The sequence below is a fragment of the Haliaeetus albicilla genome, chromosome 26 (genome assembly GCF_947461875.1).
Source record: "Haliaeetus albicilla chromosome 26, bHalAlb1.1, whole genome shotgun sequence".
NCBI classification, from domain to species: Eukaryota; Metazoa; Chordata; class Aves; order Accipitriformes; family Accipitridae; genus Haliaeetus; species Haliaeetus albicilla.
The window spans coordinates 10,875,268-10,900,001 of NC_091508.1; the positions used below are offsets into that span (position 1 = coordinate 10,875,268).

Below are 24,734 nucleotides of genomic sequence, written 5' to 3' on the forward strand. Positions count from 1 at the left end.
GCCCGTGATAAATTACAGGACAGATTCCTTGCTGAACATGGAAGAAGACAAATTGACTTCATCTGTTCTTTATTGGTGAGATAACTCTACAATATGTTGCAATATCACATACCTGGATCCACGTTAAATCGGTCTAGGAGCCTGAAGACCAGCTTGCTTAGCATTTTGCGGTTAAATTTATCTGGTTTGTACCTGGACAGGCCTTGATATTGTCTGTAAGCAAATAAACAAAATCAGAAAGAAACATCTGTGGAATCACCTTAAGTATGTTTCCCAAATAGTAGATATTTAGTACAGGTATTAGGGTTTGCTAGGTGTTAGTAAGAACAGTCCACTACCTTTTCCAAGTTACAGCAAAAAGCCAACAATACAACCACACAAATATCCCAGTCAATGACTGAAGCGAGTCCAGAGGCTTATTTTAAAGAAAGAGAAAGCAAGCAATTCCCTCTCGTCTTTTTTCAGAACTAAGACTGCAACTACTGCATCTACCCTGCGAGTTTGACTGTACTGTTGGCTTTGTGACTGACAGAAGCTATTCTAGTGAGAAGCAATTTATAAATTAAAACACACACGACCATTTCATGAGCACATGAAGGTTAACCACTTGCATCTCTTGTTTTTCTGCCACTTCATCACAGTATTATCTTCCTGCAAAACCTGTACAACCGATACTGAAACTCACCCTTGTCTGCAGCAAAGCACGAGAGTCTGATTGCTACAATGTCCTGGAGGAAGCTTTGATATTGTTATATTGCTAAGATCTACTGCACAGGTTTCATTTTGCACTGCTCTCTCCTGGCAGGAACTGAGCATCTGTCAATAGGAATGATAACTCTGTCTTATGGGCTGAGGTGTTTGAGAAGACTCTGGCACAGATACCAGAATTTCCCCTTTCTCTGCTGAAAAGTAAATACATTGCACTCCATTACACTGAGAAATGATCTTAGATAGACAACCAGAGAACATACTGTCCTCTGACAGCAAGTTGGCCCCAGATGTTTAGAAAGTCAACAAGCATTTCTACCTTGTGACGTCTCTGATATTAAAACCAGGTTCACACCATGTGTCCAGAATCTGCAAGAGCTTGCTCTGGAGCTCAGGATATTCTCCCACATAATCTTCCACCAAGTTAGTTTTATCTTGGAGCAGTAGTGGCGTACACATCTAGAAGAAGAAATTACATTTAAAGCACTGTGTCCTGCCTTTGATCACCATGTTCCGCAGACTGAGCACTGCAGCACACAGAAGGCACGGAGGAGGTCCATGACATTGCAGACTGAAACCTGGCAGAGGGCTGTCCCATTCCCTGCTGCTCAGACATGGCGCACAAGTCACAAACACCCTGCTTAATCGACCAGTGCTGCCTAAAAGAGTGATGTGACATTTTTAACACAAATATTAGCAAAGCTTCAAAATAGCAGAAGCACTAAACTCCATCATAGTGATAACCATTTGTCAAGAACACAGCTAGAATTTTTTGTAACATGGCTGCAGCTAGAAAAATAGACCAGTAAGCTGCAATGGGGTTTAACAAAATACATTCTGTCACTTCCCTAGATGTAAAGGTACATCAGCAATGCAGTGGTTACTTCTTGGGAACAAAAAAAAAGCCTCAAGTGAAAGGCAGCACAACTTGGAGGGCCTTGATGGATCTCCTGCTTAACAAAAGGTGGATCTGATGACAGAGAAGCCTGCAGAGGAAATGACTCACCTTCTCCACATCTTGATCTGGCTGTAATTTTAGCTTAATACTCAGTATGGCTGCCTAGAAAATACAAAAAAAGCTGTGTATTTAGGAGAAAAACACCACAGTGGATAAATGGGCATTATTCCAAAGCGAAGTATATATGCTATTATCCAAATTTTTAATGTGTTAATTATTTCTGTTAAATTTTCAAGTATAAATCATATAAACATTTGGCCACATACATTCCGCTTAGAAATGTGCAAAACCACTCTTGGTAGAGTTGCATATTCTGAGCAGCAGCATACCCTGGAGCAAAAATTAAAGATCAAGTTGTCTGGCAGAAAGAAAGAAAGAAAACTGCTTGGCCAAAATCAGCTAAGATGGATATTTTCTACTGATATAATTGTAAAAAACACCTGACCCACCACACCTTTCTGAGTTAACTTTATCCATCTTGCTGTGCCTTTTAAATTTTGTAAAATGGTTGCATTTTGTGAAAGAAACTTAAGATTTAAAAGACCCTGAAATCAAGAGGTCTTAGTTTTTATAATTTCTGCGTAGCTCCACACATTCAGAAAGATGGTAAGAACTGTATTTTTCCTTTTTGTGATATCTACAAATCTTTGATAAGCCGAGACCTGCCACGTTCCCAAATTAACTCTAAATCAGTACTTCTGCCGATGAGGAAACTCTGCTATAGTGAACGGCAGCAACTCAGACTGTGAGCAGAACTGGTTCAGCCACTGCCTATCCTGTCCCAGTCTGATGATTACAGAAATGTATTAAGATCTAACTGTGCATTACTTGAGAGGCATATAAACTAATTAGGATTTTAAGAAGTTAATGGTGTCTAATTTCTGTAGTGTGTGAGAATACTTGGATCTCAAATACAGAGTAACCATATAATGGCTTTCTTTAATATAGTGTATTGTTCCAGTAAATAGAGTAATAAGAGCATAGAGCCTTCTAGAGCATTTATGTGTTAGTACTGACGTTCCTGCGAGCTAGGTAACAAGGATGTTTTACATGAAGTGTCCTTCGAATTCAACTTTCCAAAGTTAGGCCATACTTTCCAAAACGGTTGTAAACACTGTTTGAAAACATGTCTGACCCTACTGCAGCATGCATGTAATGCTAAGCAACAGCAAGAGAGAGTATGTAATCAACTGAGTTCACAAATGCCTAGTTATTCAGATGAGGACACAGTGTGTTAGGGCTTAGAGGAAAAGCTCTTATCTTCAACAGGTTTCTCTGCTGTTTGTGATTGATTTTGCTTTGTGAGAAGATCATGAAAATGATGGATTTGTTTGTCAAAATAGTTGCATTTTAAAACTGTGTTATTTGTTAGAATGTGTAAACAAATGTAATACAGTAAAAAATGTGCATTCCCCCCAAGCAAATGCAAACCTCAACATTATACTTCACATGCGTGAAACTTTATAGCAAAATTTAACTAGAAAAATAACCTAAGTGGGGGTTGGAGCACACCTTGAAACACATTTTCTGTGATCTCTCCTAGCATTCAAATGACACCTCAACTTAACTCATCACTGGAAGCACATGTTCTGCAAACCCAGCCAAGCAACACAGACAAAACCTAACAGCTCACCCGAGCATTGCTCACAGCAGAAGCTGTGGGTTACATTACCTTCTGGGAAATTCGTGCATGTATTTCATCCACTGCATCAAAGACTGAGTGTACAAAAGCAGACTACCAACACACACCATGTAAGTTCAATTGTTCAATCTTACTGCCCAGAAAGAACAGAAATACCCAGTTATCAGTGGAAAAATATTTTTTTTCTGTTTGTTTTGATTTGGGTTTTGGTTTGAGGGCGGGGGGTGTTGGTGTGGCAGGGGGTGTTGTTTGTTTTTTTAACACAAAATGAACACTGTGTCACTGACAGTCCAGGCTTCATCCCAAAAAGAGAAATCAACAGAAGAGCTTTAAGTGACAAAAGCAGGAACTAACATTAATGCACTGACTGTATGCTATAAACCAGATATTGAATAGAAAGGCACATTATCATTTCTGAGCCCAGCTAAATCTTCAATCAAATCACTCTCTTACTCCAGTCTTTACAACTATTCCACCTGTTTAGAGACTAATATGCTACTCTGCTCCACAAGCATCAAGTACTTTTTCTCTCAAATTATCAGATTAACATCACAAAGTTCAAACTGAGTAATTATTCTCAACTTGTATACAAGCTGAAGGTTGCTACTTCTGTTTTGTACTTGAAGAAGGGTTTTGGGTCTTCAAAGCTTTGGCAGCTAGTTTTATTTTCCTCCCAGGTATCTCAGTTTGCTGAATTAAAAAAAAAAAAAAGAAAAAAGAAAAAAAAGACTTGCAACTCTCAAAATCTTGTTTCACCATTTGATCTCATTAGTAACTTTTATTGAACAAGTAATCCGTTAGTTTCAACATGCAAGCATACAATGGTTTCCCTAATAGCTTTTTAATGTTCACATGCATGTTCAGATTAACCTAATTGCAGAACTGTTATCTAAATGGCATAGTTTTATCTCCATCTCTATTAACCGTACAGGTGACTTAATCGGATGAACAAGTGCCTTGTCAGGTTAGGTTTTCCTCTTTTACTGGATGTGTCCTCTTTTACCCTGTACCAAAGGGTGTAGAGCAAGCAATATTCATTTAGCCAAAGTGTGGAGAGACATCGCCTTCCAACGCCAGCTGTGGCAGACCCAGCTCACACCATCACTGCTGTAGGTCAGAGGAACTTGAAGCAAATCACGCAAGCTGGCTTTTAACATCATTTTAACATCACCCAGCTAAAGTAGGTGATGGAGCAGTCAAACAAATTGTGCTGCTGACAGAAACTTCCCACAGCAGGGAACACCGTCCCCAGCAGGGCAGCAGCCTTGTCCATGCACAAAGCTAAACGTGGAAGGACACACATGACCTGGATCCTAGGAAAAAACAAGCAGGCTGGATTGCAGGGTGTAGTTACATGGGCTGGCTGGCTGAATAGCGAGGACAACCGAGATAAAATCAGCGTGTTTACAATAGGAATAATAAGAGAAGAGATATGAGTAACTGTAATAAAGATGAAAGTGTTTGGCAGCTGTATCTGTGGTCTCAACTTAGAGCTATTTTAAGATTTTGTTTTGTTGTTATCATGTTTTGAATTGTTTCACTCCACAAACAAGTTTTGTGTAAAACGACCCTATTTTTAACAGTCTGTTTATAGATAAGATCTCCAGAAAAGCAACACCTCATTCGCAGACTCATTTTGTAGTTAGAAAACAAACACTTTAATTAGGCAGACAGCATGCTGTAACTGAAATGGTGAGAATCCCCCTCCCCACCCAAGAAACACGCATTTCACCACACACGGTGCTGCACTCCCAAGCTGTGCGGGAAGACTAGCCAGGGTAGCTGGAAGCTAACTATCATGTTAATCCAACTCCAGATCCTCAGACTCGGGTTGGATCAGCAGGGTGACAAAAAACCTAAGCAGCAGATACCTCCCCCACTTCACCAGCTGATCCATAACAGCAAAAAACCTAGCTACGACGCAGGAATGGGGAAAAGCTCTGGTGAATGCTGAGATATTGTCAGCTTATCAGGGTCTACTCACCCTCCCTCAAGCTATAAAGAGAACATGTTATAGTCTTGACTGGTGGTACAAGTAGCCCTTTCGCAAAAATACATTTCATACATAAGAGATTTTCTAGCATGTAATCTAGTAACAGCAAAGAATTAGCATTATTAGCATAATTGATACACATAAAAGTGTTTAACCTATACTAAAACCCTCCTGCCCCAGATCATAACAGAAATATGGAAAAGGGTGGTCCCTCTCTTGCCTTGCATGCCCAGGTACGTAATAAAGCCACTGCTTAGTACAGGAGAAAAGGCGATGACCCACTGCCTGATTCAAATCCCATCAAAGTTCGTGAGTCTTCTCATTGTCCTCAGGGAGCTTTGGGTCATTGATTTAATTATGGTGAAAGCGAAAATCATATTTGGACATTTTGTAATAGTGTTGTTTCCCAAGGATAAACATCCAAAAATATAGCAAAGGAAGGTTGGATGAGGATGGGGAAGAATTCAAAGCTGGGCAATGCTATATTAAATTATATCTAAAATGCATGTAGGTGCATTGACCATAGGATGGGGGAAGTTACCCAAACTTGACACATTCATGCCAAGTCACAAGCATCAGACCACTCTTCTAGTCATTGCAATTGCAACATCAAGAGTATGGGAAAATGGGGAGTGTTCTGAAGTGAACACACAACCCCAGAGCACCCTGCACCAATACCTGATCTTCTCTAATTGTTTTGAATGCAATTGGCTCTGTCTCATCTAAAAATGACTATTCTTTCCATATACAGTATGAAGTGCAGGAAGCCACACAAGATCTTATCTGCAAGGGCATGTGCACTTGGGTGGTGTCTACACTGACAATTTAGGCAATTTTCCCACGGTGGGGTTAGCACCAGAGGAATAACCTTTTGCTAGTAGCACTGCTTGGAGTGATGATGCAGGACAGACACAAATGGTTTCTGATGACTCCTGCATTACTTAGCTCTGCTGCAAGCAAGTTGGGACAACACAAAAGTAAATATGCTTGTGCCTGACTTAGTGTAGTATTTCTGAACCAATGGTGAAGGAATTTCTGAAAACCCATAGAATAGACCAAACAACAGAATGAGACTTTGCAGATGAGGATCCAATGTCAACACTAAGAAAATCACAGTGATCAAAGCCTGGATACATAATAATGGTAGAAATAATTGAGTAAAAGGCACACCACTTATTAATCATCAGGAACATCTGTTTTGTGTTTTGGAATCACTCATTTCAAACTTGTGGCTAATCAGTTTTGCTCAAACTCTTAGAGTACACCACTGCATAGTGTATGACATCAGGTTAGATGTTTAATTACTTCCTGCTGAAAGAGCATACAATATACACAGCTGTCTTCGGGAAGATCTTCAGAAATGAGAAAAACATGAGATTTCCCAGGTCCACTTTCAAGAGAGCATAAACATATTTTACAAGGAGTGAGACTGTCAAAATGAAGTAGTCACAGGTTACTCATATCTAAAGAATTTGAGGTAGAGAAGTAAAAGTCAAGGTTGCAGTATGTGTGTGCACAGGTAAAGGGAAGAGGGAACTGAAACAAACACTTCCGTGATTTGTTTTCCTTACGTCACTCAAAGCAGTTTTAAACCTGGTTTAACTGGTCAGTACATCCTCACAAATGAGTGATCCTCTGGAGCGCTGCCCAAGTTTCCTGTGCACACAGGCCACCCACCTTCACCAGATCCTCCAGATCCAGACTTCCTGTATGGCTAGATCTGCTGCACATTTGCACCTCTTCTCCAAGAGCCCGCTTGCTTGACGAGAGCCCAGAAATCCTGGCAGAATACTACCATCTGAATTATTATTTCCCAGCAATACTCAAGCTCCTTCCCAACCACTTCACCAGACAGATGTCCATAGCAGAGGCAGCTGCAGAAGACATGGTGTTTGGGAGCAAGCAGCAGAGTGGCATGAATCTTGCAGGCAACGTGCCATTAAAGCTGTCCTTTAGCGGTAGATTAAGTTAATAGGAAAAAAAGGTTGAGACTGACATCATCATCTTTACATGAGAAACATCCCCTGCCACATTTTCCTTGTTTTTCTTATCAATTATTATTTTTAATTTGAAAGAAACAAGGGAATTCAAATGCACACACTTTAAAATACAGTAAGAGTTGAACAAGGCTTTGTAATTAAAGTGGTGAATGGGGGAAAGAAGCAATATCAGAGACATTTTCATTGTCCTGAGAACAACTCAAAAAAGTCAGAGTGAAGAATCCAAAATCTGAATATCCATTGATGTGGTCAATCAATCTTAACAGTGATCTGTATTGACAGATTTGCAAAAATACACCATGTGTACTCAAGCACCATGTATGAAGTAGGACTACAAACAATAACATCCCCGAATCGGTGTTCAAAACGTCACTACACTGAAAATCAAAGGTCATGTAGGTGATTGAACTATGCTTTTCTACACCTTAGCATATTTGTATTCCTTTAAGTTTGGTCAACCACCCTTTCTACCAAATTATCAAATTACTTCTGGAGTAGTATGTATTGCTGACAAAAACTTTGAATTCTGTGTCCCCAGAGCTTTTTCTCTGGGTACTCCAACTTATTTTATGACAAATTTTATCAACTGAATTTTAATAGATAATCCACATTATCTTAATTGAAAGAGCAAATATTAACTGAATTTAACATATAGAATAAACTTTCATTATTTGTAGAAATTAACGGATGAAACTTTAGCAGAAAAAATATACTCTACTTTTATAAACAGATAAATCTGGGTGGACAACAATAAAAAAAACCTGTTAAAAATTAAATACTCCCTGTCCCACTAATAGCTTAGTCCAATAGTCTTGTCTAAGAACCAAACTGATGAAGGGGAGAAAAATGCTGCTAGTCACCAATACAGAGAAGTTGGAGTGGGAGCTCTCTCAGGCCCAAGAATATTTCTGGTTGTCAGAGGCTAAAAAGATTATTTATTGTTTCCTTCCTAAACCCAGCTCCACTGCCACCTGTTCAGAATTTACTATAAAGCTGTTAAACAAGACGAGAACTTTGATGCTGACTGTGAAAACAAGTTTCACTGTATCTGACCCGAGCAGCACTCACTACTGATCCAGAAGCAAAGGAATTTGATTTTTTTCTTTAAGCACAGCTATCTTTTTACCTTTATAAGCTGTTTAAAAAAATGTAAATAAAATAACTCAGTGGACAATAGAGGGCATTCATCCCACAGAAAGACAGCCGCCACCCTTAGACATGAAATATCGCAGCACATTAAGTCATGAGACCCCGCTAATCAAAGCTGACAGGGCCCTGAATGTGATTTCTGCTGAGACTTAGCGATATCATGGGGCACTGAAGCATGCAGAGCCTGCCAGACTGCCCCTGTTCATGTGACAATGGCTTTTATTCCCGAAAGGGGCCTGCGAGTGACAAGAGTCCCCTTTGTCTTTAGGCTCCTGCATTTGCAGTGCAAGAGAGGTTCATTCAACCAGCCCCAGACACTCTTTGAAAGGCTGAAGTGTAACATAAGATGACCATGAAACACTAGCTTGCCTTCTGCCTATCCCTCATTCTTCTCAAGCACAGCCTGGCCTATTCAGGGCCTCTCACAGACTCGCTCGCACTGCATTACCCCCGGTCTGCTGAATCCCCGCATTGTCCCGGCCCCACCGGCAGCCATCGCCCTTCCCACAAAGCCGTCCACCCGGCAGCCCGACCAGGCTCCGGCACGGCCCGGGACAGCCTGGGTCAAGGACCGCGTGGAGCCACGGCCTGCGGCTTCAGAGGGTGTCTGGGAAGGGGACAAAGCCGCTGCATCTCACCTGAAACTACCTGAGCGGGAACGTGAAACCCTTCTGCCTCTTCATGCCATGTGGGCCATGAAAAGCAGACCCGGGAGCCCCCTGCACAGCTCCAGAGCGCTCTGCACGGCCCCATGCTGCCATACTCCTCCAGCAGCTGTGATCTCCATTCACAAAAGAACGGATAAAAACCCCAAACAGGCCAGACACCTCAAAAACCCACTTACATGTCCCTGCTTTTTCCTTTAACTCTCACAGTATCAGCTTGTTTCTCTGCATCATGGGAGCACTAGTGCCATCCGCTGGCCAGCGCTCCCCATCAGGTGCCTCCTCACCACAGCGACTATTTTATACTGCTAAATCAGAATAAAGTTATCTTCCCCCAACCCCACCATCGCCTGTGCACAGGTGATGGTTTTCCTGTGGCCCCCAGGACACCTGCGCCCTGCCCCCCTCAGGCGGCCCTCCCAGCAGCTCACTGCAAAACTCCCGCCTGCTGCGATTCACAACCTGGTTCAGCTTTTGACCAGCTCTACTAAAACAAGGCGTACGGGGAGGGCCAGATGTGGTTCAGAAACAAGTAACCACCATGGCTGTCCCCAGGGACCTCCGGGATCTCATTTTCTGAAGAAATCTTTTTCCAAAAGCTCCGTGAGGGAAAGGAGCCTTAACCCATGGGGCAAAGCTGGGGACCTTCATGGCTCGCACACCACAGTAGGAACTGCATTAAAACAGGCGAAGGAATAACGTGCTCTAGAATAAATGCCTGGTGTCTTGTTGTAAATACAGCAAGAAAATAAATAATGACAGCAAGGATTTATAAGGATTTCTGTCTTTTCTGGTGACAGACAGAGGAGCTAAAAATCCCACATGTGAATCTGCTTTACTGCCCCATCTCTCAGATGGGGAAGAGCAGGACGAACAGACGCACCACAGCCCACTACAAGTCCTCAGAGCCCTAGTTCCATGGTTTTGGGGGTTAGTTGCTGTGAACTTAGGTATGATCAGTCCCCAAGGACAGTAAAAGATTTCCTGTTATTCTTGAAGATAATTCTATTCATCCTTCTGGCAACAAAACAAAACTAGAAGAAAGTTATGGCTGAGGGTAAGCAACAGTTGAGGTTTCCTGTTCTTCACACTGGGAATGACTAGTAAATGAGCTTTTCTGTGGAAGAAAGAACAGCAAAACAATTCCACCAAAAAAAAAAAATTCAGAGCTTTCCAAAACCAGATCTAGAAAGAACTGCATTTCTAATGAAAACAATAAATAACTTCAGAGCCATGACCTTAAAAATCACACTTGAATATAGTCAAATACTACATTTCTTTTAGGATTTTCAAACACTCATGTTCAAAAACTTATTGAGCTAAAGAGTAAGTTTCAAGCAGCTACCTGTGAACTTCTGATAAAATGTGAAATATCCTTGTTTCAGTATTCAAAGAAATCAACAAGAATGGAATTCCACGATCTCACTTGGGAACTTGGCTTTGCTGAAGAACAGGATTTTAAAAATGCTATTTGATTTTTTTTCTTTTGCTAAATAAGGTCAAGCTGTTCTACACCATCAAAGTGAACCATCTTCCTTTGAGAAAAACAAACCTATGGTTTTTGCCTTTTAAAGCATTAACAGTATTGTAGTTTGCTCATGAGAACACTTGCAAGGCTACCAAGACATCATGGTGATGCCAGAGATGCTGCAAGTACTCTAAACCACAGGGTAAAACGTGCCAAATTCTGGTTTTGGTGAACTCCTGCCAGTGTCAGCCACTCAAACTCAAATACATGAGTAGTAACACATTTTGAATATGAGCCTCAATGGTAAAGAGGCTTCGAAACTCCTCAAACTGGAACCCTTTGGTTAGGGTAATCATGTGGGAACAGAGAGATTTTCCAGCCCCTCCTCTCTGCAGGCAGATTGGAGGTAGCACAGCAGGTCTATGACCAACTACTAAAATCCCTTCTTTTCTTGCCAAGGACAAGGAAAACAAAAAAGAACACAACCATCCCCTTAAATTCTCCAAATTAAACCCTATTAACCTATTACTTTCAAAGGTCAAAAAAGGGGTGGAGGAAGGATTCACTAGCATTCTGTACTCAACCATTAGAAAAAATGAGGTTGAACACAGCCTACTCATGTACATGGGAAGACCATGCTAAGCTGTACCATTCACAGTGTGCAGCTGCTGTGATGAAACGGAATTCACATTGAAATGCATCCAAAAAAGGACACAGACTTTAACAGAGAACTAGGGAGCTGGGTAGGTAAATTTATTTGAAAGACATGACCCACCTCTTTGTAATCGCCCTTGTGATAAAGATGACTGACATGTCCAAGCAAATAGTTCCGGTCTGCTGTATGGAGCTGGTAAATGCTAATCAGAGGGTCAAGAAGATTAGCTGGGCAGTGGGCTAGTATTCTGAGTACACGGGCCTGCAGCTTCTTCAGCTTGATGCCAGACTTAAAAAAAAAAAAATTAAAAAAAAATCAAACACAGATTTAGTAAAGATGGCTACAATTCAATGGCAGTTGAAAATGCAGCTTGTTTGAACAGTGGAATAAGCCAATTCCCTGGGAAGGGATTCTCCAATTTCCCCATGGAGTCTGCAAGCAGAAATCAGAACAATATGATACACATTTTTTTCACAGCTTCCAATTAAAAAACATTAAATGTTTGCGGGATAATTCTGGAAAAGGCATATGGCCTTGTGCAAAAGTAAAATATGAAACTGGAAAAATGCCCTCTTTTACTAACACAGCTATTTAGAAATTCTCCCCTCTAGTTCCCAGCAGAAAATCTTTGATCCAGCAACTCCCCTCAAGGGAGATCTCACCTATCAGGCATAAGAATTCAATGTTCATTCTCAGGCTTGCTCCTGGGTGCAAGAAGGGCAGGAAAAGCAAAAGCATCATCAAAACATGCACAGATACGTGTATTAATCCTTGTGTTCCCACATAATCATTCTCTTATGACATAGGAATTTCAGTGCCAGTAGCACTTCACTGCACTTTGCAGATACTGTAATGGCAGAGCTCAACAGCTAAAAAGAGCCATTTGGAAAAACGGGAAATGAAACAACACAAATATAAAAGTATCTTGCATTTCAGAGCCAAAAGCATACAAAAAAGAGAAAATCAGTAGGTCAGAATATAAGGCAGCATAAAGAATGGTAAACATTAGGATGTATAATCTGATGACCCAATGTTACAAAGCTAATCATTCAAATGCTGAAAAGTCATACTGTTACCATTTTCTGCATTCCTGATGATAAAAGCTCCCCACCATATGGCAGGAGTTAAGCAATCGTACAGTAACTGGCTTCTATTTGCAGAACTGGAAGAATATGCAGAGTAGATTACTGCAATTGGTTTTATCCTGACAGCAGGGATGTGAGTTCCAGTGGGAAAGCCTCCAGCCCGGCAAAGGCTGCAAGATCAATGTTTGATCAAGGTGGTTTGATCTGGAAAGATGGAAATCCCAGCTTGGAAGGGGAAACAGAGCTCTCGCATCACAGCTTCCAGTATTATTTCATTTTCAGGCCAGCATACAACAGATAACTACGAATTTCACACCTCGTCACACCGTGTTTGTATGAGACTATAGAGAAGACCCAGGACAATGGAATAAAGTGAAATTGGGGACACTTGAGGGACATTAAAATCAATTGCCCTCTCCTTTCTCTGGGCTCTCTTGCTCTCTCTTTTTCTAACCTGTTGAACAGCAGGATGCTCTTTTATCCAAAGCTGCAACTCAGTGGTGATGTAATACCCGAGGGAATGCCCTTTCCCCTTCCAATCACTGCTGCTCTCCAGCATGTCCAGGAGTCCTGCCAATGGGTCCTCCAGTCCTGCAAAGCCCCGCCTGATTTCTTCCTTGAGCTGCTGAGATACAAAACCACATTGTCATGTACAAAGAGATTAGTGAATCCTCCCTTCCCCCAGATGAACACAAAGCTTTATTTTTTTTAATTTAATCTATTCAGAGAGGTAACTGTTGCTATTCAGCCACCATCCGCGCCTCCAGTGACTTTTCATGTCATTACAGATTCCTTCATGGCTCACTGCACCTCAAACCCAATGGGAAAAGCAGCAATTGTCCACACTAATTATCCCATAAAGACAGAGAAGTTGTTCTGTGGGGCAGACAAAGGGACTTGGGATTTGGGGGAGGGGGAGAAAAGAAGTGAGTTGGAGAAAGGGGTGTTATTAGGAAAATGGCAATATTGAAGGTAGATAACTGGGCTCAAAAACCTGCTCATCTTCTAACAGACCTACAAGTAATAAGGCATATAAACCCCTCCTCCTCATTCTTGTACCACAAGCTTTCATGTTTGACCTTATACACACTTTAGCCACAATGGCATAATGCTCCTCAACATAACAGGAATATTTGGGAGTATCAAAATAGTTTGCATTTTACACACAAGATTAAAAAGAAAGAAATCAGAGTTCAAACTCTGTCAGATTACCATCCTGCAAATCTATGCTCCTTTCCTCCAAACCTACCTGAGCAGTGTATTTTCTGCCGACTACCTACTGCCACTGCACATCAGGCACGGCACACCTCCGCAAGTCTAAAGGCCATACGAAGGGACTTGGAACATGGGAAAACTCCACGCCATAAATCTGAGGAATCCCAGGGTGATGTGTTTAGAAATGTGAAGGAATTGGATACTCACTTTGTGAATGTTAATAGGCTACTTACTACCCATCTGGTAGAAGTGATAAATTAGCAGTACTGAGCAATATCTTTATAATGTTTACATTAGAAGTAGTTTCCAAGGAGCTCAGAGGGTTGGCAGGGTGAGGAAGTGGCATCCTTCAGTACCCACACAGGACCTTTCACCGCATGGTACATGTACTGGCATGGAGCAAGGCAAAAGCAGAGACAGAAAACAAGAAATCACTAGGAGCAGCTGCTCTCTTTCTTTTCTGGCTAAAAAGCAAAATCCAAAAGATGCTCATTCCCGCCTGCAGCCAGCACTTGTAATTTACTGTACACGACGGCCCCAGCCATAGCTTCCAATGGAAACAACATAAAGTTTGAAGAACGACATGGAAAACAAAAGAAAATCTACAGAAAATTTGCCAATGAATTTCTTCTTTTTTATTCATGGACAATATTTACTGGAAGACAGTTATTTTCCATAGTGTCTTTCATGTCTGGAAAAACCACAAAACCTATCGTTTATGACAGAAACTGTTTCTTTCTCACTAGATTATCAAATGCAGTATGAAAAAGCTGGTGACTAACAAAGATGTGACTTTAGATAACAGATTTCTCCCTGTAAGTATTTTCCCTGTGAAAAGAATTTGCGATGTTAAACATAGGGCTCCAACTTCACTGTGAGATTCAGCAGAAGGAAAAGGCAAGCTCTTATCCAACCACAAATATCCAACACAACAGCCAAAGGAAAACAAAGCAACTCGCCAACTAAATTGCACTGTTTATAAATGGCCTCTCTTCTTTTTTTCTCCCCCCCCGCCCAAAGCCCCACTTCAGCAGATTTAGACTCAACAAGAGCTTTCACCACACCGCTCAGCTCCTCCTCGGGCTGGAGTCAGAGCCCAGGCTTTGGCAGGATGGGCTCTAGCAGACACCAGGTCCTGCAAGAGCACAAGCCTGCTTTCACAGGCAGAGCATCTCCAAACACTAACACAACTGCCGGGAGCACTAACTGTTGTTATCTAGACTGTCTTGACTTTGTAGCAGCTAGACTTTGACAAGCAGGGGAGAAGCCTTCTTCAAAACTTCCTAGCAATCTGAAGACTTCAACTATGGTACATATAGTTTGAGGGGAAAAAAAACACAGAAAAAAAAAGGCATGAGACACCTAAATCAGAGAGGAAAGAGTGCTGTGCTGTCTGGCTCCTCTCTCTGCCAGAGAAGGATTCCTCTCAAACGTGTAATTGCCATTTCCATTTCAATTGATTCCCATGGCAGGGAATGCTCCTTGGGGGATTTCTACAGCCTGACAGATCATGGGAATAGGAAAATTTTGCTGATGCTCAAACTACATACTCCTTCATTCAGTTTTGGTCCCTTATTTCTAGTTACACAGCTCAGGGCAGTCTGCTGATGCCTCTTGGTTATTCCAAAACTGCCTTTCCTATGTAGGAAATGACCACTACTTATAACCATGTTCCAGAACTGAGGTCACGCCATGGACAGATACCCCCCTTCTATTCATGGTCACTAATTTGAGACCAACGGGCTGATTCACACAAGTTAATAAACAGTACTGACTTACATTCACACACAGCAAAAGGCAAAGAAGCTCACTGCCATTTAAATGTCAATGGAGCAGACTGAGCTGTATTTAAGGCAACTTCCCTCATTTATTTGAACTGGACAGTTGGATGTAAGCAGCAGCACAGGGCAGGGCAGCAGCTGCCCCCGAAAAAAGCATCAACACTTGCTGTGGGTGCACTGCATGTCTGAAGGGTGGTGATGCCCTGAGCATGGATTAGCCCGTCTCAGTGACAGAGTGACAAGCACATGTCAGAAACCATTGGGGGCATTCATGCTCTGCTCCCCACCTTAGAGGGAGCTGCTGCTGTGCCACCGCCTGGTCCCACCATAGCCCTCCTCATCTCTCCAAAAGGCTTTCCTCATGGTTCAGAAACACATCCTCCAGGTTCAGAAACATGCTTCTGCCCATGCCCGCAGCCACGCGGTGCTGCCTGAAGGCTGAGCCCGAGGGGGACAGACCTGCCCCACCAGGGAGCTGCAGCCTGCACGCTCTGCAAAACCATGCGTCTCACTGGGATGACCGTTCCAGAAACAAACTGAGTAAGTGGAGCTGCAAGTGTGACTCATGGGGATCCTCAAGCTTTTCCACCCTCAGCAGGAAAGCTGAGGTGCTCTCTGCCCAAGGACACGTCGATGGGAGGCTTTGTCTTTTTCAGAGCATTTTTCTTCACAATCCACGCACATCCCAGGGTACACAGCACAGAGATTTTGATGATTACTCTTTCCTACTGTTGTTTTGTGGGATTAACTGCCCTCAAGACCTAACAAATAATATTTTTTTTCCTCCAACTCTAACAAAACTTGATAGAAAGCTCAAGGCTTCAGAGTTGCTGAGCTCAAGTCTATGTCGGTGACTGACCATTTGGAAAGGCACCTCTCACACTGTGTTTCCAGTTGTTTAATTATTCCGGCTGGGAACCACAGACTATCAGTAATGGAAAGTCTAAGTGCAGCAGACAAGGACAATGACTAAACACTCCAGACACCTAGGATGGAGCACGTACACCAAGGTACTCAGCCACGCTGGCCATTTTACACAGGACACATTCCCTGTGGCTATGTGGTAAGCTGCAGGTTTTTGGGTCTTTTAGAAAAAAACATCTCGGCTATGAACCTGTCTCAACAACGCAGACTTAAACATGGGAAACTCACCACTAAGCTGATGCATCTAGTGTTTTTGTTAGTTTTCAAGCTCCCAAATTTAGATGAAGCATATTTTACTCCCTATGAGAAATCTCCACGTAGGGCCCATAGGGTGCTGTATAAAAATACAGCACTAATTTTAGACAGGCAGTGTAAATTGCATTCACCACTCTAAAAGGCAAAACCAAACCAAATCAGAAAAAATAGTAAAAATACTTTGAATATGAAGGCTTTGATATCATTCCACTTGGCAAAGAGCACTCTTCTACTGACTTCAACCCTCATATTTTTCAGCTACTAGAAATATTCTTCCCCCTCACCCAATTATCCTCCATTTAATGGACAAAAAGAATGTTTAGAAGAAAACAAAAGCAACTTTGATTTTTTCGCTCTGTAACTCAGCCCTGTAAACTTCAGCTCTTTTATATGAGCCCCTGAGCTGCTTCACATCACATAGAGCTACCTTTTCTTTTCACTTCTTGCTGCAAATGCATAGGCTCTTCCCCTGTGTGCTGGAACTGAAAGCAATCATGAAGACTTGCAGGTCTGACCTAAGCATTCTGCATCTGGACATGCTCTGCATGCAGTTATTAACTGCAGCGTGGAGGGGAGGCTCAGCCTTACCTTCTTCATCTCTTTCTTTGTCCAGAGAAGCTGAAGGGTTTTCAGCAATAGGAGTGGGTCCTGGCCTGGAGGAGGGGGAAGAGAGAGAAAGAGAGGGAGAGAAAGAAAAGGGGGAGAAAAACAAAACAAAACAGATTTATTGGCTCTGTACAGGCAGCCTAGACACACTGGTGCATTGTTTCACGGAAGAGAACTCAGCTAGTCCATGCCACTGTGTTTGAAACCACCAACCTTCCAACTGTCAGTCAGGATTAAAGTGTGAAAATCCCTCACTCTGAAATCCTCACAAAATAACAGACATCATCCATGCATGGCTTTAACTAAACACCCACATGGGCTGAAATACTGAAAAGCTGTATTTGTGCATTTACAACTAAATCATGCTGCTCCTACGCATCAAATACATCCCCACCAGTCCCCTCCTCACCGCTCCCCCTTTTTAATATTAAAACAAAATGGTCCTAGAAGAGTAAGCATCTTGCACAAGCTGGAAAGGATTATCAACACACTCAATTTTAATGAAATGGCTCTTAAGTGTTAACCTCATTGCAACCTGTGGATGGAAGATGCGAGCAGGTGAATTTATGGGAAGATCAGCCTCTATTTGCTTGCCAAGCGCAGGGCAAGCCACGCAGGGTTGGAAGCAGGGTGGGCTCTGACTTGACTTCTCAAGATGGTGTTTGAGGAAGAGGAAAGATGAAATGCTGCTGTGATTAGTGGCAAGGCTAAAACAAAAAGTGATCAAGGCTAAAACGAAAAGTGATCAATCATTTCAAAAGAAGGTTATTTGGAATGTTTCTCTTTTACTTTTCACCTAGTTATTTGAGAACTTGCATTCAGTTGTTATTTTGTGTCTATTATCATTCATCATACCAATATTATTCACCATACCCAGTATTGCTGAACCAAATGTTTAGGAATATTTGATTTTAAAAGCAGTAACATTTTTGATATATGGTTCTATTTGATTAGCAATTATTTACTTACAAAACCATGACTCAGAATATTCTGAATGAAACTATTCTACTGCATCAACAGTTTAAATGTGAAGAATGAATTTAAAAATCTGAATTAGTTCTCCAAAAACACTCCTTGTATATTTAGTTCACCTCCTCTTATGTTTTCATAAAGCCAAAAGAAAAATGTTAAACTGAAAAGGAAACATCCTTTCAATCACCTTCTGCATTCCAAAGTTCATAAATAGCTCATTTCCAAACGCTAGATTTCTTGCTTAGTATCCCATCTCACTTCATATTTCAGGTCACAAAATTCTACTTCAACTGTGAAAAGCTCTACCTCATCCAACTAAACTCTGAAGCACTGCATTTATAAAATATTTTAAGTAGCAAGCTGATTAGTGGTCGAGCCAAGAGAATGATATTATTCCCATTATTCACTAACCTCTGGGAAACACCAGCCAAATTAAAAACGCCACATTTACAATTCATAAGATAATATTTTCTCTCATCTCTGGCTGTTCTGAAATCTTAAATCTCCAAACACTAGCTGTTCTCAGCTACTGCTGCTCCTTTGGAAAAAGAAAAGTCTCTTTTTACAACAAAACAGAAGAAAATCCAGATCCCTACTCCCCACAAAATTAGCAACTAACAGTCAAATTCAGTCCATGTGTGTGTGCACGCATACACACACACTCTCCTCTTGGCTTGACTCCCAAATAAATTTATACACACAGAGGAAAAGAAATTAGAATGCAACCCAGTGTGTAACTAAATACACTGTAAATCTGAACTGTAATTAATGCAGTGAACAAGCCGGAATGATACAGGAAATGAGAGCAGTTAGGAAAGCAGTGTTTCACTTCAGATACAGCCAATAATTCCACTTGTTAAAAAGCTTTCTAAACCTCAATTAACAAAACAAGCCCTTTTCTTACATGACTTTTTCCTACCTTACCTCCCTGTAACTGAAATCTGATCTCACCATTTTTTCAATACATAGACACATGAAAACCATCTCTCCAGTCAATTTCAAACGACTCAGCACATTGCCAGCATGCCACTCTGCAAGCATGGCTAAGTAGGAAACAACCTCCCCCCTCCCCAAACCCTGGAAGTGAATGCACCCACAATGTAGTTACTTCCACGACGAGCCCTGCTGTCGGGCAGCCAGGCCAGCCAGGCTGCGGTGAAAGCCAGTGCCGAACCGCTGGGACGGGAGAAGGTCAACCATGGGAAGGGCAACCACCCACCTCCTGGCATGACCTGACCAAAAGGGTTTGCTCTCCATTCAGTCTGTGCATAATGAAGAGGCAATTCCCACTCAATTCTCCAGAATGGGGATTGAACAAGGAGAGGAAACACTGAAATATTAACCACAGTACGCTGGTGTCAGAACAGTGCTGTCTCCTTCCTCACCTGGTAAAGCCCTGTAAGTATCTAAGGATGAAAGGCAATGAGAGGCTAAACATGACAAGATAACCGACAAGCAGTCTCTCCTAAAGCCAAACATAAACAAGACAACAAAGCAACATTATGCTTTTGCCTAGTCCCACCAGAGCGGACAGATGCTGCAGTTCACGTTGGATCCTGTGCTGTTGTATCTAGCCACCCTCCAGCTAGGACAGAAGATGTAAATGTGAAGGTCCACATCATTTTGGCTCCTGAAATAAATGAACAATTCCTCTTTTCTTTCTCCTGCAGGACCTCTTTGGGGGACTAGCTCCCTCATGGTTCTCCTGGCACCCCTGAAGAGTGAAAAATAACTGTCTTTGGCATGGATAATATAGTAGTAACAGTACTGTTATGTTCCTATTGGAATACCAGATAGGTTCCTGCTTATCCACATCCAAGAAGGAACCAGAGAAACAGCAGGAAACTAATGCCAGGATATCCGAGGAAAAAGGACAGGACCTTACAAGTTTCATAAGCGTTCCAGAATAAATCTGGAGAGCAGACAATTGCTCAACACAAAAGGGAGAGAAGAAGTGTCCTGGTTTCAGCTGGAATAGAGTTAACTGTCTTCCTAGTAGCTGGTACGGTGCTATGTTTTGAGTTCAGTATGTGAAGAATGTTGATAACACTGATGTTTTCAGTTGTTGCTCAGTAGTGTTTAGACTAGAGTCAAAGATTTTTCAGCTTCTCATGCCCAGCCAGGGCACCTGACCCAAACTGGCCAACAGTGTATTCCATACCATGTGCCGTCCCATCTAGTTTAGGAACTGGGAAGGGGGGGGCAGGGAATCGCGGCTCGGGGACTGGCTGGGTGTCGGTCGGCGGGTGGTGAGCAATTGCCCTGCGCATCATTTGTACATTCCAATCCTTTTATTACTACTGTTGTCATTTTATTAGTGTTATCATTATCATTATTAGTTTCTTCTTTTCTGTTCTATTAAATCGTTCTTATCTCAACCCAGGAGTTTTACTTCTTTTCCTGATTTTCTCCCCCATCCCACTGGATGGGGGGGAGTGAGTGAGTGGCTGCGTGGTGCTTAGTTGCTGGCTGGGGTTAAACCACGACAAGAAGAAATACAAGGGAAGGAAGAACAAAGTAAAGCAACTGAAAATCAAATGGTCATAACTGAACCATAAGTGCATCTGGGCTCAACTCAGATGACAAGAACAAGAAAATTTGGGAGTGACCTCCAGCCCCTGCAGTAGGAGCAAGAAGCAGCAATTACTAAGATACACGTATTAAAACAGTAACAGAACAGTGCCTGCAAAAGCAAGGATGGGTCCCAGAGGCCAGAAAAACGCCTTCATATGTCACACTAAGAACACCCAAAAATCTACACTTCTCACAAAAAGTTAAATTCTGCAGAGACTCCTACATACTGAGAGATATCCAGCTATTAGCAAGGGTCATTCAATGAGCAAAACAAACAAAACAAGAATAAGGCCATCTAAAACAGCATTAAAAAGCAGCATGGCAAGAAGGAGAGCATCAGCTCTCTGTTCCCAGCTATGAGCAGCCAAGGATGGCCAGGTCTACCATGGTGGAGAGGCCGAGACGTGCCCCAGGCAGCTGATCCCATTCAGTTCCTAGATCAAGCTCAAAGAAAAAGTGCTCAGTCTGACACTGATCCTTTACAGCTCCAAAAAAAGGGGGTTGCAGACAATAAAATATCTGGCAAGGCTTCACCAAAACAAGGTTATAGCACTTCAGTGGAGATCTCAAAAAGACACATCTGCATCCACTCCATCAAGACACAAATGACCTCAATTTCTTCATCTAATAGTTTCTCCAAATAGTATGTTCCTGTTGTAAAAATTCTGACATTAGTGTATTTCCTTTCAACATTTTTCATTCTGAAAATAAATTTCCTCTGCCCTGAATCTGGTACCAAAATTGGAGGAGATGGTAAATCAAATGTTTTCCAGTTCTCAATATCTGTGGTTACATTTCAAAACCATATAAACCACAAGGCTTATATTTTTTAGTTAGAAAAGTGCCTTTGAGGAAAGCCATAAACTACTTTCTGTTCATTCTATCCTTTTCCTTTGTGCATACATCACTCAAAACCTGCTGTGATCACAACAAAAGCGGTGCCCGCAGGCTGGTGAGGTAAAGTAGTGGTTTTGCTGTTGCATCCTTGCAAAATTCTGCTGCATTATTCACTGGTTCTGCTGAAACACCCCAGCAAGAGAAACCCACTTTCTGACTGAGGTTCCTTGTGTGTCTCGCATGGGGAAAGTGAGACATACAACCTCAGAGAAGGAATTTACCAATGAAAATAATCTCTCAACACTTTCTCTTCGTGTCAAAAGCCATTAAACACCCCACAGCCCAAAACCTGGAAGAATTACAGTCAACTAATTAAAAGATACAGAATGCAAGAAAAAAAGGAACCCCCCAAAGGGAGGCTAATGTCACTGAAATGCAGGATCGCATCCACCAAACAGTCAATTACAGCTGAAATTCATGGACAGAAAAGGTCAAGAACAAAATGCTAATGGCTAAGTCCTCTTTAGGCAGACAGCTTATACCTCTGCCTTGCAAACTAACAGGATTTTAATAAATGTTTAACGGAATATATAACAAATCCAACCCACCCAGTAAATAATCAGTGAATTTTTACTATTATCTATTGTTTTGTGTGCCTTCTGCCCCAATAAATCCCTGAAATCTGTCATCTGTGAAAACTCCTGTTCATCTCAACAAGCCTTTGAGATATTTTTCTGAAAGGAAAAGAAAGGTTCTAGATATTTCAATGTCACCATAAGTGCTGCTAGCCCATTTGCACTTAAAAACTAATATATAAATGTATAGGCAATGCATAAACTGGGGATGGGTGGGGGAGCAGAGTTATTCAGCCAACTCCTGTTTCAGAAGTATGACGGGTACACCTAATGACATGTAATTTAAATTACATCTGAAAACCAACAAATAGTATGCTATGTGAATAAAAAATTAATCAGAGTTTCTTATCAAAACCTACTTTGTCTCAATTTTTTTCAGAAAATTATAGTTCACACCCAGTGTGTGCTAGTTTTGTAGAAGAAAAGGCTGATAGGGAACAGAAATAATATCACTTTGATGATGCAAAAAATGAATGGATACATTTTCTAGCGACAATTTTTGAATCTCTAAGAACAAGCTGATTTAATTAAAAAGATACGAAAGTCCTCCATAGAAACTCACAGATTTTTACACCTTCTAGGTTTTCTTGCTGTGCCTACTTTTAATGAGCACACGTAACATAAATAAACCTTCCAATCTTGTTTAAGTATTTTTGAGCTTGAGAAAATGATTCCATATGGAATTTCTCCTAACAACGTGAAATCACATTTATAAAAGACACAAAACCAATTTTAGAATATAAAGGTATTATACAATATACATTGTAAAATTCTGGGTTGTAATTTAAAAAAAAAAAAAGAGGAAGTAGATACAATAAACAAAAGATGAAATGCTATATTATTTTAAAATTAGTAGAAAGACTTCAGAAAAAGCATGTATAAATGAATATGTGGGTATTAGCCAGTGGGGCATGGCAGTGCCATTCTCCTTTTGCTTTATAGGAGGCTTTTTCAGTAATTTGTTCTTACTTGGATTTATTCCAGGGTCTGGGGAGAGATATCTAACATACTACATAACCATGATATCATATAGATTAATCACTTTTTTTTTTTTTTTTAAACAGTTAGGATTATGTTATCGCAACAGTATTTGGTCCTGCCACATCATCCCTGTCTCGTACTGAAGACTCACCTTCAAGAGATGCTTAACCCTCTGTTAAGCCTGAGGCCTCCAACAAACCTAGTATTGAGATGGGGAAATCTCTTTGAAAAGAGTTAGAAATTCAGATGACGAGAGACCACCCGCTGCCTTGCTTATTACCGTATCTTTTGGAGTAACTGTTGTGTTTCCATCATAGGGGCATCCAGTTAAAACATGACCTAGCAGCAAGGATAATGTAACTTTCTTCCTTGGTTTCAGAGGGAGGGAAGAGCGAAGGGTAATTAGTACATCAGAAGCTGCAAAAGACAGAGGTGGGACGTGGGTTTTTTTCACTGGTCAGAACTTGACAGCTGCAATATCCTGAGAAGTGAGCTTGTCGGTATTGCTGCTCCATCCCCCTTGTACCAATCCATTCTCCATTTCTTATTGAGAACACGTGTTCTAAATGACATTTAATGGCATTGCAGTAATTTGCCTGTATTTTTGCAAACAGTGCCAAGGATCATATTTCCTACTTCACCTGCAATGAAACGCAACCTCTGCTTGTTTTGCATCCATGCTGACACAGGAGTACCGCTGAGACAGCCACCGTTTTCGGCAAACCAAAGGTCAGTTTTTCCCTTTTCTCATTCAATTCACTTTCTGAATATAAAAGTCACAAATGGTTTTGCTTAATAGACATGGCACTGTATCAAGTAAGTTATAACTGGGAGTGGAGAGAAGAGGTATATAAAAATGTAGTTTTCCCCATAAAGAATCAAAAAACAAACAACTTAGCAAGCAGCCAAGAAGGCAGCACTCCAAACTACCAAGAAACCATGGTAAGACCACCAGTACCAAAGCAAGGGCTTTAGCAACCCTTTGGCAACCGCTGTGTTTGCACTGCATTCCCCTCACACCTCTATGCCCCAAAACACATGTTGCTTCAGTGTGGTCTGGATGCCTCCCCACACTCAGCACATGTGAGTGAGTGTCTGTGGATGCTGCTGGAGCACCTGGGGCCCGGTGCCCACAGTACTTCTCCCCAAGTTAGCACCCAACAAATGTGCTCTTAGGGATGGGGAAGTGAGTGTGGACCTGTGCAGGTAGTGCGCACTGCGCATCAATTATCTAATGAGCATCCACGTCATCTTCTGATCAGATCTGCAAGTTCATATGAACCAAGGGAGTCTATGGCTCTTGGATACCTTGTCATCACCAATTAAATTGTCTACAGTTGTCTTAGGGGAGATTGATTTTTTCCAGAATATCCCTCACATTCCAGTAACACCATGACCGGGATGAACTTCCAACACATCCTTCTCCACCCCTGCGTGTTACTTTTAAATGTGAACTAGCACCATCTTGGGGATGGGGAGGATTTCCCACTCCTATTTCAGATGCACCTGCAGCAAGGGGGTCAAAGGCTCTTTAATACTTTCTCATGGTAGAGTCTGTGTCTTAGGAAAAACAGATATTTCCAGGAATGATAGCAGTTCACTTCCAAGAACACTATGACTAAGGAGTAACC

At 41.6% G+C, this 24,734-nt stretch overlaps 1 protein-coding gene across 30 annotated transcripts in view; it reads right to left on the reverse strand.

Moving 5' to 3' along the window:
• EXD3 (exonuclease 3'-5' domain containing 3) overlaps positions 1 to 24,734 on the reverse strand; it is a 297,113-nt gene that overhangs the window by 185,877 nt on the left and 86,502 nt on the right. For 23 of the 30 annotated variants that reach the window (XM_069770649.1, XM_069770643.1, XM_069770626.1 and 20 more), the window contains 6 exons: positions 17,087 to 17,151; positions 12,778 to 12,948; positions 11,359 to 11,526; positions 1,715 to 1,768; positions 1,028 to 1,167; positions 113 to 213 (listed from right to left, as the gene is read on the reverse strand). In XM_069770649.1, the coding sequence (XP_069626750.1) occupies positions 113 to 213; positions 1,028 to 1,167; positions 1,715 to 1,768; positions 11,359 to 11,526; positions 12,778 to 12,948; positions 17,087 to 17,151 (699 nt within the window). Of the gene's footprint in view, positions 1 to 112; positions 214 to 1,027; positions 1,168 to 1,714; positions 1,769 to 6,978; positions 7,125 to 11,358; positions 11,527 to 12,777; positions 12,949 to 13,830; positions 13,928 to 17,086; positions 17,152 to 24,734 lie in introns of those variants that run through there. The other 7 variants (XM_069770627.1, XM_069770625.1, XM_069770638.1 and 4 more) reach the window with 5 other exon arrangements.